The sequence below is a fragment of the Ixodes scapularis genome, unplaced genomic scaffold, assembly GCF_016920785.2.
Source record: "Ixodes scapularis isolate PalLabHiFi unplaced genomic scaffold, ASM1692078v2 PGA_scaffold13__105_contigs__length_92229423, whole genome shotgun sequence".
NCBI lineage: Eukaryota > Metazoa > Arthropoda > Arachnida > Ixodida > Ixodidae > Ixodes > Ixodes scapularis.
In genome coordinates, this window is record NW_024609839.1 from 61,563,784 (window position 1) to 61,578,306 (window position 14,523).

The following is a 14,523-nucleotide window of genomic DNA, read 5'->3' on the forward strand; positions in this document are numbered from 1 at the left end:
ACGCCACCAACGCTGCTCACGACCAGTCGTCTCGCGTCTCTACGGGCAGGCCTGGTTCTTGTTTATTCTGCGGACGTTCACCTGATCCTCGTGAGGACTGTCCCGCACGCAAAACGAAGTGTAACTTTTGCCGTAAGCAAGGCCACTTCGCAGAGGTCTGTCTCTCCCGCATGAAAAAGCAAGCCAAAGTAGGCACTCTACAGCTTTCTGTAGTCGACGCCGGAGAGAAGGCTAAGTACATTGACGTCACCGTGAACAACTATACAGCGTCCTTCAAAGTGGACTCGGGAGCCGAGGTGACGGCTGTTCCAGATGATTTCCCTCGGATTCCCAAGCGTTTGTCAAAGGTGGAAAACGCCATTCATGGACCGGGCAACCACCCGCTTAAAGTGCTGGGTTCTTTCTCATCGACGCTGTGGTGGAACGGCAGATCTTCCAAGCAGCAGGTGTATGTTATCCAGTCTCTCGGTACTCCTTTGCTGGGCTTCTCTGCCATACAGGACCTTCAGGTCATCAAGTTCCTCGATTCTGCAGCCAAGCCTGCCGTCAACCCAGGCTTCACTGAGCTCTTCACAGGTCTGGGTACGCTACCCGACGAGTACACGATCCGGCTAGAATCCAAAGCCACTCCTTTCTCTTTGAGTGTACCTCGTCGTATACCCATTCCCTTACGAGAGGTTGTGAGGACGGAACTGGAGAAGCTCGAGCGACAGGGCGTCATTCGTCGGGTTGAAGGCCCCACCCCATGGTGTGCAGGAATAGTCGTCGTTCCGAAGGCTTCTGGTGGTCACCGTCTCTGCGTTGACCTTACGAAGCTCAACTAGGTCGTCCTTCGAGAACGGCACATGCTCCCTACGGTGGACCAAGTTCTCTGACTTCTGGGAGAAGCGACTGTTTACTCCAAGTTGGACGCAAATTCCGGATTTCACCAGGTGAAACTTGCCAAGGAAAGTCAGGAGTACACCACTTTCATTACTCCCTTTGGCCGCTTCTGCTTCTGTCGTCTGCCTTTTGGACTTACGTCGGCACCAGAGTACTTTCAGAAGCAGATGGCGCGCATACTGGAAGGACAGGTCGGGTGCGTCAACATGATTGACTACATTTTTGTCTTTGGACGGACGCGCGAAGAACATGACGCGCGGCTCAACCAGGTACTTTCCCGACTATCGAAGGCTGGCATCACTCTCAACAAAGACAAGTGCGTGTTCGGAGTGTCCGAAGTCAGCTTCCTTGGAGTCGTCGTATCAGCAGAAGGTGTGAAGCCGGATCCTAGCAAGATTCAGGCTGTCCAGGCGATTGAAAGGCCTGAGGATGTTGCAGGGGTCCGAAGGCTACTTGGCATGGTAAACCATGTTGCGCGTTTCGTGCCGCACATCTCCGAAGTCACCGCTCCTCTCCGAGCACTTTTGTCGAAGAGCAACTTATGGGCCTGGGGTCCTGAGCAGGCGGCTGCATTCCTACGGGTGAAGAACCTCTTGAGTTCAGACTGCTGTCTCGCCAAGTACAACCCAGTGTACCCCACAACAGTTTCGGCAGATGCCAGCTCCTTCGGTATCGGTGCCGTACTCCTTCAAGACCAACCTTCGGGAGAAAGGAGGGCGGTGGCCTTCGCATCTAGGGCCATGACCCCGACAGAGATGCGCTATAGCCAAACAGAGAAGGAGGCTCTGGCAACGGTGTGGGCTGTACGACGTTTTGACGAGTTCGTACGTGGTTTGCAGCTCAGTGTGGAGACCGACCATATGCCCCTGGTATCTCTCTTCGGCAAGATGGAGTTAGACATGTTGCCTCCTCGCATCCAACGCCTTCGTTTAAAGCTGATGCAGTACCAATTTCGCATGCTGTATGTGCCGGGAAAACTACTGGCAACAGCGGATACACTCTCCAGAGCTCCCCAGAGAATGGGGTCTGAAGACAAGGGCAAGGACTCCCTTGACAAATTTGCAATTGCAGCACTGGAAGACACATCTGTTGACCTTCCACTCCTCCCCGAGGAAGTCCAAGCTGCGCAACAGTCGGACGGAGAGTGCTGTGCACTCAAACGGTATTGCGAGGTTGGATGGCCAACGAAGCACAAGCTGCCCGTCAATTTGTTCAAGTATTGGTCTGCCCGAGGAGAGCTGTCGCTGTCCAAAGGAATTCTCCTCAAGGGCCCGAGGATCCTCATACCGGCCGACTTAAGACAGGCAATACTGAGGCTCATACATGAAGGTCACCAAGGAGTTGTCAAGTGCAAGGCTCGTGCTCGTGACTCTGTCTGGTGGCCAGGCATCAATGCACAGATCACTTCCCTGGTGAGCGGCTGTGAGCAGTGTGCCAAGACAAGAGTGCAGCCGGCAGAACCTTTCATATCGTCCAGCTTTCCTACTCGCCCATGGGACGTCGTCGGTGCCGACCTGTTTCATTGGAAGAAGCAGGACTTCATCGTTATTGTGGACTATCACTCGAGGTACCCGGAAGTCTTGACGTTAAGCAGCACCTCGAGTGGAGCTACGATCGCGGCAATGAAGTCAGCCTTCGCTCGGCATGGTATCCCGCGATCTGTAAGAACGGATAACGGCCCGCAGTTTGCATCAAGGGATTTTGCGAAGTTTGCAAAACATTACGGCTTCCAGCACCAAACAAGTAGCCCCAGATTCCCGCAATCTAACGGCGAAGCGGAGCGAGCTGTCCGCACCATCAAAGAACTCTTAACCAAAGCTGAGGATCCATACTTGGCACTGTTGAGCTACCGAGACACCCCCGGTGTTTCTGGAGACAGCCCCGCACAACTTCTGTTCGGGCGTCGGTTGAGGACACGGCTTCCTAGGACTCAAGATGAAAGTCTTCCGCGGCCACCATCGCCCGCTCGCGTGGCAAGGAGGAATGAGTTGTATAAACGGAAACAAGCTCAGGCCTTCAACCAGCGGCATGCTGCCCGCGAGCTGCCTCCTCTTCGTCCTGGAGAAAGAGTGTGGGTACAGTCGGAACAGTGTCCGGCCACGGTGCTCAGCCCAGGACAGCGTCCCCGCAGCTATCTGGTGGAAGCTGACCACAGCGGAGCGGTCCTTCAGCGCAACCGCAGGGGACTGGTTCCTTTTGCAACCCCAAGGCCGCCGGTTGAACCACCCGCAGCTGACGGTGTGCCGCCAAGCCCAATAGCGACTCAGCAGAACATTAGTAGTGACCCAAGACGGCCGCCTGTGTCGACAAGTCCCTATCGGACTCGCAGCGGACGAGCCGTGACCCGCCCCAGGCGTTTAGACTTGTAACGGCGGACAGTTTGAAAACGTTGCAGTTGATGGGGTTATTGTGAACAACAAGTGGGTGCGTTTCGCCGCAAGAACTATTTAGCGAAAACGCAGCCTCTAAGAAGGGGAGATGTAGTGGTCGCTATTTGTCCAGCTAGTGGCGCCCTCTTAGTGTAGAGGGGCGTGCGTGTTCTTTAGAAGAAGTAAAGGGGAGTTCTTCACGAGCAGCCGTCGGTGTCGGATGTCTTTTACTGAGCTCCGCCTCACAGGGTTTGAGAGGTAGGCTCTGAATCCTACAGTCGGGAGCTGAAATGTCATTAGAGGGCCATTTTAAAGGGAATCACGAGTGTCGTGGGCTGCCCGAGAGCGTAAAGGCTAGCGCGAAAGCGGCGACAAAGAGGGAGAGCGAATGGGTGCCCCGACCGTAGATGTCGGCGCCGTGGTCCCAGAGGAGGCAGAGGCAGGAGCCGTCGCGTGTGTCCCACAGGCGGATGGTGGCGTCCCAGCTCCCGGACAGGAGCAGGTGGCTCAGCTCAGGGCTCCAGACCACGCTGCGCGTGAAGTCGCCGTGCCCGCGCAGGATCCGCACCGCGGACTCGCACGTGTAGTTCCACACTTGGATGGTACTGCAAGCGTGGGACATATTTTGCCAGTTCCAGGTGACAAAAAAATAAACAACTATGATGAAAATAATCCCTGGAGAAGAGGGACAAAGGACGAATATAAATCTCCAAACACAGCTAGGTAACTGGTGCGCGACCGAAAAAAAATCCGCCTGGTCCGGGTATCGAACACGGGACAGGTGGAGCGCTCTACCAACTGAGCTAACCAGGGGTTAGACGTCAGTATAGAGCAAACCGGTTTTATCAGCTGCCACCTAGCTGTGTAGAGAGATTTGTGTTTGTCCTTTGTCCCTCTTCTCCAGGGATTATTTTCATCATTCTTGTCCAGCTCGCTTGCACCTTTGCATATAATTGCATTATAGTAAAGAACTGTTTACGCTGGCGCGTTTGTCAGGAGGCTATAGTTCCTGCTTTATCTAATCATACTGTTAATAAAAGTTTTAGAGCGAAGCTCCTAGGCGCCTTTTTCCGGGTTTCGCGGCGTCGCCGTCGGCGTCGGCGCCGGCGTAATCACGCTTAATTTAGCGGGAAAATTGACGTCACGCGATCTTACACCAATTTGATTCCCCGCTAAATTTAGCGAGGAAATTCAGTTTCTCCGCTAGATTTAGTGGGAAAATTGACGTCACGTGACCTCAATACAAATTCAATTCCTCGATTCCCCGCTAAATTCAGCGGGAATGCAATTGGTGTTGAGGTCATGTGACGTCAATTTTTCCGCTAAATCTAATGGAGAAAGTGAATTTGTCCATAAGTTACGTGACACCAATTCATGTGACGTCATTTTCCCCGCTAAATTTAGCGTGGAAACTGAATTGGTGTTGATGTCACGTGGCGTCAACCTTTCAGTTAAATCTAGCGGGGAAACTGTGGGAGGAAGAGAGTAGGAGGAGGAGAAGATGAGGAGGAGGGGAGGAGGGGGACGAGAGGAGGATGATGAGGGGATGGACAAGGAGAGGGTACAGAGGAGGAGGGGCATACCCTCGCCTCTGTACCCTCCTCTCATCTTCCTAAAGAGTTGTGCTCTAATTAGGCATTACAGCAATTTGTAAACGTTTCATTTTTTTTTATTTACACATTTTCTAGTATCCACTTGGCAGCGTGCAAAGCTGGGCAGAAAGGCTAGGACCCTTACGCAGGTGCGCACACACACACACACATAGACACACCCAAACACACATACATGCACGCACGTGCTCACACAAGAAACTTACTGCACATTATGCCATCTGGACGGGGACTACTCTAAGAAATAGGGGTACTCCCCTTGTCCCATATGTAATTCCTCAAAACTATACATTTCGTCCTTCTGTCCACTGACGTCGAGCTGGCGATATCAACTTTTACAAGCTGCTTGATAGTTGTTGGATATAAGTTATAACGTTCTAAATAGCTTATGTGCGTATCAAAGACTACACAAATAAATTACTGAGGTTTCGCAGCAGGGCCAAAAAAACCTTGATTGTCTTAATTTAGCCTTTAATGAGCACATTAAATACGTTATATCCAACAGCTATCAAGCCGCTCGTACGAGTTGGTATCGCGCCAGCTCGACGTCAGTTGACAGAACGACGAAATGTAGTTTTGGGGAATTACATATGGGACAAGGGGAGTACCCCTGTACACCCCCTATATCTTAGAGTGTAGAGCGAAGGGGGCTGAAGCATTATGGACCTTCGTTTGCATACAAAAGGTGGCCATACCTCGTACACAATCCTAGACGCCCCTCCCTGTCCCGTAGAAATGGCTGACGCTTAAAAGCTGAGGATTTTAAAAGTGACTATATAATCAAATGAAACCTTGCTTCCACTTGTTTCCTTGTTCTGGGGCCCTTATCTGGACACTTGCCGAAACATTCGGCAATCCGGCGGCCGTGATTGGTCGATGCCGCACTTGACTTTTGCGCCGGCCAATCACAGTCGCCCGATTGCTCGTTGATGTTTTTGCTAAATGTTCAGATTAGGGCCCTCCCTTCCATCATGGCATTCAAATTCGTATGTTGCCTTCTAATGGGATAGATAAAAAATAGAACACCAACAACAAAGAACTTTGTTTGATTTAATTGAATATGGCAGTCAACAAAATACAAATGTAACGCATTTGTAACAGTACGTTCAATTTGTTAAACTGTAACGGGAACGAATTTCTTTTTCACAAATGGAACTTGTAACGGGAAGCCGTTCTAAAGATCAGAAGGAACGAGAAACGAGCTTTCGTTCCTTTTTTGAGGAACGTTTATAAGACTGCTCATGGGTAGTCCCCGTAACACTCGCGCATCGAGTGTGAGTTTCTCTTCTTTGGACATTCTCAATGCAAACGGCATAATAATTCTAAAAAAAAAAAAAAAAAAACCACACCGCACTACGGTATTTGAGTGTGGGCGGCACGATCGCCGTGTACACCACGTGCGGAAAGCCACCGAATGGCTTGGACACAAGGGAGACAAAACCCACAGTGCGATGGGCCTTAGCGACCACATACCAGTGACGCAGACGGACACGTCGAGTGTTCGTGGACAGCGAGCATTTTAGCTCCCATAAGACCAGGAGACTGGTACCCGAATTCTCGATTCTTGTTCCCACTCCGCTGGTCCATCGAGTGCCTCTTTTTGCCACTGAATTGTTCTCAAAGCAGTAAGTAGTATTGAACTTGGTGGCGCTGACCAGCGAACGCGGCAAGCAACGCAAAAGTCTCGCTCGTGTCCGCTGGACCCCAGATCCATGCGTATAGAACTCGAGAAACTCACCCGGATGACTCTATCTACGCACGCCCTGGCAAAGAGGCAGAGCGCAGCGAAGCGGCAGGCCGCAGCGAAGCAACATGTAATCAAGCGGCCGTAAGGAAATCAAATTCCGGAACTATACTGTAAGGCAAACATCAACAGTGACTTCACGTTCCATCGTCGACTCTACAGAAGGGAGCTTGAGTGGTGCCCACCGGTCGTCCGAGGTGCTGCAGAGGACGCCGTCCCTGAGAGGGGACCACTTGACGCGAAACACTTTGGAAGTGTGTCCCGCCAGGGTCTTGAGGGGAACGCCTCCGTTCATGCTCAAGTAGAAGATGCGCACCAGACTGTCTTCGCACGCCGTCGCTACGATGTTTCTGCGCAAGTGGAGGGCAAGTGGAGGGCGTTGGTCCTCGCCAAGTCACCTCATCTGCTTTGCCTTAAAGCCGCTGTCATACTGCACTCATAATCTTACAAGAGACACGGTGGTAGCTGCAGACTAGACGAAAAAAATATCTGCGGACAATCTTGTTCTCACCATGTTTGCATCGTACGTATTGTGTATGATTCGAAGATGTCCGCAGACGGTTTTTGTATCACCGGTGTGATTGTCATACGAACACGCCTCAGACAATGTTTTCAGACTGTCCTTTGCGTGACGTATTAGCGGTATTACCGCGGCTTCAAAGCTCCGGTGTGTGCTTTACGAACGAATTTAAAATGCCGCTCGTCGAAGATTGAAATGCCGCCCTCACACTCACGAAAATAAATTCCCCGATAAGTTCGTCGCTTTTACGCATTCGCGGATCGAGCAAGGTTTTAGAGCATTTTAATTGACTTTAAGCTTTATTCGAGCTTACGGTCGGGAACCCTGCGACAGAAACGTTGGAAGCCCGGGGCTCATTTTTTTGTACTTTCTGCTATGCTGAACCAAACATTTCAGAGTCTATAATAAGTGGCGCACGATATTTCCACGAGCCAGCAGCCGCCGGTGTGCGCGAGCACACGCAACGAAATTGACGTCATCATATCCCCCATTGATTCAGCATCCCTTTAAAGGAATGTTGGACTGCAATTTTGATTTCGCAAAATAAGGCCGCGGTGTTTGAAGTGTTTGAACGGGACTCTACAAAACTCCAAAACATCACTCATACATCGATTTCTCGTACGGATGGCCGTATTTTATCGGAAAAAAAGGGGCGCGATCAAGCGAGGAATGCGACGTCACGATTCTCTTCAAACAGTTGAGAATGAGGGGAAGCGGCCTCGCTTCTCTCCTCCTCGCTTCGGTTCACCTGTTCGAGGCAGGGTGGGCAGGGGCAAAGCGAAGAGGAGAGGGAATGAGAATCGCGAAGTCTCAGGTCTTGTCTGCCTCGTCGGCCGTGTTCAACCTCGCACTTCTTTTCCAAAAATACGGCCATCCGTTAAAGATATCGCTGTATGGGTCATGTTTTTGGGTTTTGAAGCGTCCCGCGTATTGCTTCGGCCTTGTTTTATGAGCTAAAAATTTTGGTTCAGCATCCCTTTCAAGTGAAGCAGAGCATAGCAAGGCGTATCGGCATGTTGTTGGTAATAATTTCAGAGAAAACTTACTCGTTGCTTGGGTTCCAGTCGCATCCGAAGACAATGCCCGGATGATGGAACGTCTGCACAAGTGTTCCGTCCACCTGGTGGATCATGCTGAAGCAAGGAACATAAGAGGGTAAGTGTACAGTGGCGGACAACGGTTGGACGGTCTTTGCTGGTACTTGGTTGCAGCTCACCAAGTTCCGTCGGCTCCAGCCGAAGCAACTTTCTTCGAGTCTGTCTGGTTCCAGGCGACGCAGTAGATTGCAGTGTGCTTTCCATGCTACGAATAAAAAGCAGCGTCACGTTTACACCTGAAGCATTGGACACTGACCGCATTTGGTGATTACGACAGCTATATAACAAGCCTGGATATTTGTTTTAGTTGTATACGCTCCTTGGCTACTTCATGTTCAGATCAGTTTGTATAAAAACTGGCGTTCCGCGCGACACTTGTTTTGCGGCTGGTCTACCATATTTCTGCTAATTTTCAGCGCGTCCTGGTGCAGCTTTCACCCCAAACCACAACGGCGTCCTAGAATTACCACAGCACCGAAATGCTGAGGCCATTCCGATCCAGTGGCCGCAGATGCCCCTGCGTTCGTCTTACACAGACAATACGCGGGGTCGTACGTCGAGAAATGTTGCCCTGGCCACGTTCTTGGCGGAATCCCAGATGAGCACGCCGTCCCTCGACGTTCCCAGGGCCAAGCAGTCCTGTCCCGCCGGAGCCCACGACACGCAGTAGATGGTGCTCCGACAAGGAGGCGAAGACAGCACCTGACAGGCAAAGCAGGCCGCGAAATCATTCGCACATTACTAATAAGGCGCCCGATAAAAGGCCGATTTATAACCACAGTAACTTGAGCAGCCCACTTTTATAGTCACCTCGCAGCTCAGATAAAACGCAGGTCATTACGGCCGACCATATTGAGGCTTTCTGCTTCGCGGCTCATCTACACTCTTAGAAAAAAGGGTCAGTATAGTCCTCCCTAAAGGGAGGAACGCTCTTGACACATATGTTCCTTCAGAAAGGGAGAAACTTTCGTCCCTTAAGCAGGGGAGGAAACGTTCCTCCGTCGACTGCATCTCATTATGGCGGCCACGAATCGAGCAAATCGAGCTCGGTAAGGCTTAACGAGAACACTAAGTCTATTGCACGAAGCGAGAGGAGCAGGAAATAAAAACGTAACACGAGCTTTCCGCGAACTGTATTTATTTCCGAAGTTTCTTCACCCCTGCAGGTAAAGAAACTTACGTTTCGGAAGCATGCAGTTACTCAGTCTTCTCGTCGTCAGCACTGCGATGTTCAACGGAGACAACCGGCACTCAGTTCGCGCACTTTATGTCCTACCTTTGCTATTCCTCGAGCCACAATTCCTTCGTCAACCGTTGCGTCAACCGCACATCACGGAGGAGTGAAAATCATTCGCCCACAAAACCAAAAGCCGCTCTCAAAAAAAAAGCAAATCCGAAGCAACCTCTTGGCTTATCTCAGCACGGTAACACGAAATTATGGCGTAGCCGCGTAGCGTAAAAGTATGTTAAATCGCTTGCCACCAGATGGCAGGGTCAAGCAGAGTATTCGCACGCAGCTAGGCTAGGTGGCGCTAGGTACCGCCCAATTCATGTTTTACAAAAAAATATTTTTATTTCCTTACGCCACAATTGCGTTTCCTTTTCTACGGAATCTCTAACACGTTGCGCACACTACAAACATCAGGTCAACATATATTGAACGCATACACAGGCATCGCACATACAATCATCAATACAACAGCACACTACCCCGATCACTACTACCGAGCCATGCGTTTCCGTCTTTTATAGTGGTCGTTTTGAACGTACGGAATTGTTCGGTGACTCCCTGAGCAAAAAAAAATATTCCGAACATGTTCATTTTTTTTCAGCAATGTCATCCATCTGAGGCTATTTTTAATGGCTCAGGGGATGAATCTCTTATTAAAAAGAAGACGCTCGATCATGCCATAATTATTTGAAAGCCAATAAATCAAGCCGCTCCAATGTGGTTCCAAGCCATGAGTTTGTTTTCCCGCACGGCCCTTCGTAGCCAGTATTTATATTGTAGTGTTCGTTTTTCTATTTGTGCTGTTCGCGCAAAGCTGCAATTGCCGTCTTGAATTAATCTCTGTAGAGCGGATATCCACTCAGCTGGAAGTGATGCTTCACGGGCACAGAAATCGCTTTTCGATCAACTTGAATGCAGTCAAAGCCGCGACTTGCGACAACTGTGTACGGAGCTGCGCCGTTGCGAGCTCGAAAACTTCTAGCGCTCATCCCAGCGCGCCACTTAAAGGGCAGTTTCTACAGGAACCGTAATATATTTAAACAGTAAATTAAAGGATAGCGTTTTTTGTTTTTTTTTCGATTTTGCCTGTCTTTTTTTTTTATGCTAAACTTCCATTATAAATATACGTACTTTCCCTCATACTTTCGTAGTGTTGTCTTTTCCCCAGAGCGCAATCGCTCCCGGGGACCGACAGTCACATTGGCCACTGTACGATAGGAGCTTACCGTTCAGACCAGCGTTCCAACATGACTATCCACACGTCGATCGACTGCACCTAATCCCTCAAGTGGTTTTAAACTCTTTAATGTAAAGCGGAATGTCATCCTGCGACACCCCGGCCCCTCCGATAACGGCCCGACCAGCGGCATCAATGCCCGACAGTTTACGTCATCTCATCTTGTTGTTACACCACTGATACGCGAACACACGGTCACATCGGCGATAATTCCAGTCTTCTGTTCACAACCCACAACACTGTCATCACAATGTCGCTGACACGAAGAAATACAGAACCACGTTGACGATGTTGCTGACACGCAGAAGAATCACGTTGAACGCCGGTTGGCACTCGGCACGGGACAACGGAACCGAACTCAGCGCGGAAGGCACCCAGGCAGCCGGCAGGAAAACCTGCCTTCCTTGGACGCAGTTCCCGCGATTTCCATAACGTCGAAACGTCGACACAGTTCCTCGTGGTTTCGCTGCTGTAGTTCCGCGTGTGTCCCGCAAATTGGAGACGGCCGTCTTACCCAGTGTATGTAGCGCTGCTGGCACTGCTCCGGAACTTCGCTGTTTCTAGCGGCTTCGTTAGCTCGTTTGATAAAATTAGTGGTAAAAACGTCAATGCAACCGAAATGTTCTGCACATTTGGACTAGAAGACGGAATTACAGGCGGCCTTCGCTGCCGCTGAAGCTCAATCAACTTAACATTAATTTATTAAACAACGTGCGCGATGTGCTCGAAAAACGAAACCGAAAGAAGATGGGTCGGGAGGGCGAAAGCTTTCTCCGGTCTGCCTGGAGAAGGAAAACGTCTCGGAGAATAATGACTTTAATTTTCCTTTCATCGGTCTGGGTTTGTTTATATGTGTTTTGGTAAACAAAAATAAACAAAAAACTTTACAAAAAAACAAACAAAAAAAAACAAAAAAAACCCACTTTTCTGGGGATCGAACCGTTGACCACTTGGTCAGTAGCGCGATGTTCTACCCCTGCGCCAACTGAACAAGGAGGAACTTGCCCTCTTCCTTTCATCTGAACTGCCGTTCCTCCCTTCTCTGGGCAACTTGTCCGCAACAAGGAGGAACAGTCGCTTTTGCTACCTTTCTCCTCCCTTTTTTCTTAGAGTGTACGCACATGAAACGCCACGCTCAGCTGTCACAGTGCAGGATCTAAACCTATTTTTAGGTTTATAATTCGCCGAGATCTCTCTCTGTAGATTTCAGCGATTTGTTCATCCAGGTGCTTTGGGGAAAAGTAGCGGGCAACTTATCGAAGGAGGGTTTAATTCAGATTAATTCCTCTGTCCGGACTATAAGGGTGAACAAACTTGTCCAAGCTCTAGCATAAAAAAAAAAAAATTGAAATCAACTCGTTCTGCCTAAATTGCTCAGTATTGGCCAGTTCTGGCTAGATAGGAGGTGTAACTTCATCGCACTTAGGTTGAAGGTGTAGACGGATGAATCGATCGGTAACCAAGAAACTGGAGTTTTACCGGGGTCATAGTCTCGATGTTCCATATCTTGAGAGTCCCATCGTAGCTGCCTGTGGCCAGAAGGTTACAGTCGTCGGGCTTAAACTGGCAGTCGAAGATTGTCTCCGTGTGAGCCTAGACCAGTGAACCAGAGCAGCAAGATAACTGAGATATTCGCCCCTCGTGACAGCACTAAAATACATGGCACGCAAGTCCAGGACACAAATCAAAACGGTCGAGCGCAAGCCACGCAGTGAATGCTAATGATAGGTGTTAAACGTAACGGATTGCTTAATACCCGTGCCACATGGGCAACTCGAATGCCATTTACGACGGATGACATTTGAACGATCGGCCAATCAGCGCGCGACACTCCGAACGTGGGGCGTTCCACGCCCGACAGATCGCGAGCCGATTCGTCGATCACACGAATGTCATTCGTTGTAAATGACATTCAAGTTGCCCGTGTGGCACGGGCATAAGCCAGCATAATAAAATGCTACCTTTTAACGCGAAACGTTCTTTGTCTTTTTGCTCCGGATTTCGTAAAGCCGTGGCCTGTGACGTCCCAAAATTCAACGCGCGCAGTGTTGCATTATGGGACGTCACAGACCTAAACGCTAATTTAGTGTCTCCGCTAAAATTAGCGGGAAAGTTGAATTGGTGAATTGAGGTCACGTGACCTCAATTTTCCCGCTAAATTTAGCGAAAAGATTAACCCCCCGTGACCTTCACACCAATTCGATTTCCCCGCTAAATTTAGCGGGAAAATTGACGTCACGTGACGTGATGTCACGTGCAACTAGAACGTTTCAGGTAGGCTACACAATTGCTTGGCAATTCGCCATACAATTTTTTTCTATATTGTCATAGCCCTCGTGCAGATAAGAAATACAACGTGTTGCTAGGGGCTGTTCTAATCTGCCCGCGGCTTTGATACGTAAGGAACGTGTTCCACTCATGCTCCTTTAGAGCAGTAGATGCTGACTTCCTCTTTGTTGCAACCCAACTGTCGAACTACGAAGTCTATGAAGAGTTTTAAGTAGAAAAACTCGCAGACGTTAATAACTACAAAGAGACGGACATGGCAGACTTGATCGCGTGCAAGAAAAGGATTCGTCTTTATCATTGTTAGAGGTCCCATTCCCTCGGCTGTGTTTGGTCTTTTATAATAAGCCTTAAATATTCTACTAATCTTCTGCCGGATATTCCCTTCACAACAAAGTAACAAATTAGAAAGTATTCCGAAACTACTTTGGTCAAAATTACGTTTGTCCCCGCCAGTTCGCTTCTCGGTACGGAACGCAAGTAAGAGTGAGAAGCTATTTTATACTCGACATATATGCGCTTTGTCAAATGTTCATCGACCGTAGCCGATTTGAATAAACACGAGTAACGCATAAATTTAAGGTTGTTGAAAATCACTTAAAATTAAAGAAACAGTAAAGACCTTCAGGTGTTCTTCCTAGGGACATGCCCTCGCTGTTGAATATAGAAGTCTAGAGAATTTCCAACAACAACAGACAGAATCATCATGCTTCTTGCTTGCGGTCAACCTTACTAGTTTTGAGTTTTAAGTATATTGCGTCCAATAAAAGAGTCTCGTCGTTTACCGACCAGGGAGGTCTTGCCAACGTCTAACTCTTCGTGGAAGATAAGCATCAAAGAAACATTCAGAAGTGTAGGTTTCTAGAAATTCACGATGGACAAGCGTAACAGACCGTGTCCCGAAGGAAATCCCAAGACCTCTTGCGGACGTTGTACAGCCCAATGCCTCCGTCCCGGAACAGACAGATGACTCGCACATGGTGTGGCAGCCGCGTTGTCGTGTCGCCCTGTGCCCCGGAGCCGTCATCTCGGCCGTGCACAGCGAAGCCGGGGCACGCGCAGAGCGTGTGGAAGCCGCTGCCGTGCACCTGGATGTTCTCCAGAGGTGCGTCCCGAGACACGTTCCACACTCGTAAGGTTCCCGATCCGGCGTCTGCGGCGGCAACAAAAAGTAAACTAAAAGTCAAAACCAAATGTTCTACACGAGTCGTTATGCGTCGGCAAGCTAGGTTCCTTTTGTTGGTGCCTAACGCTCTGGCGTAAAGATGGTCCAAAAGCCGGGATTCATAACGGTAAAGGAAACTACACCGTCTTCACTTAACAATATTAACAATTTAATTAGACGTTCCGTCTCCCCTGCGGGAGACATCATGTTCGGGGACACGAATAAGAGGAGTACAGAAATCAGTAGGTTAAAAACTGAACTAGTAGATCACTGCTGGAAAAAGGCGTCACAGCTTTCATCTTCAGAGCGCAGGGACCTAGGCGCGAGAACAAAGGTGGGGCCCATGAAAGTTTCTGGAGTCGCGGTGAATTCGTAGGGATGC

At 49.5% G+C, this 14,523-nt stretch overlaps 1 protein-coding gene across 1 annotated transcript in view; it reads right to left on the reverse strand.

Moving 5' to 3' along the window:
* The window catches only part of LOC115332794 (WD repeat-containing protein 17), a 44,007-nt gene that overhangs the window by 23,759 nt on the left and 5,725 nt on the right, over positions 1–14,523 (reverse strand). Inside the window, 7 exon segments of the mRNA XM_042289923.1 lie at positions 3,654–3,856; positions 6,791–6,955; positions 8,172–8,258; positions 8,342–8,427; positions 8,778–8,924; positions 12,170–12,283; positions 13,870–14,129. Coding sequence (XP_042145857.1) covers positions 3,654–3,856; positions 6,791–6,955; positions 8,172–8,258; positions 8,342–8,427; positions 8,778–8,924; positions 12,170–12,283; positions 13,870–14,129 — 1,062 coding nt within the window.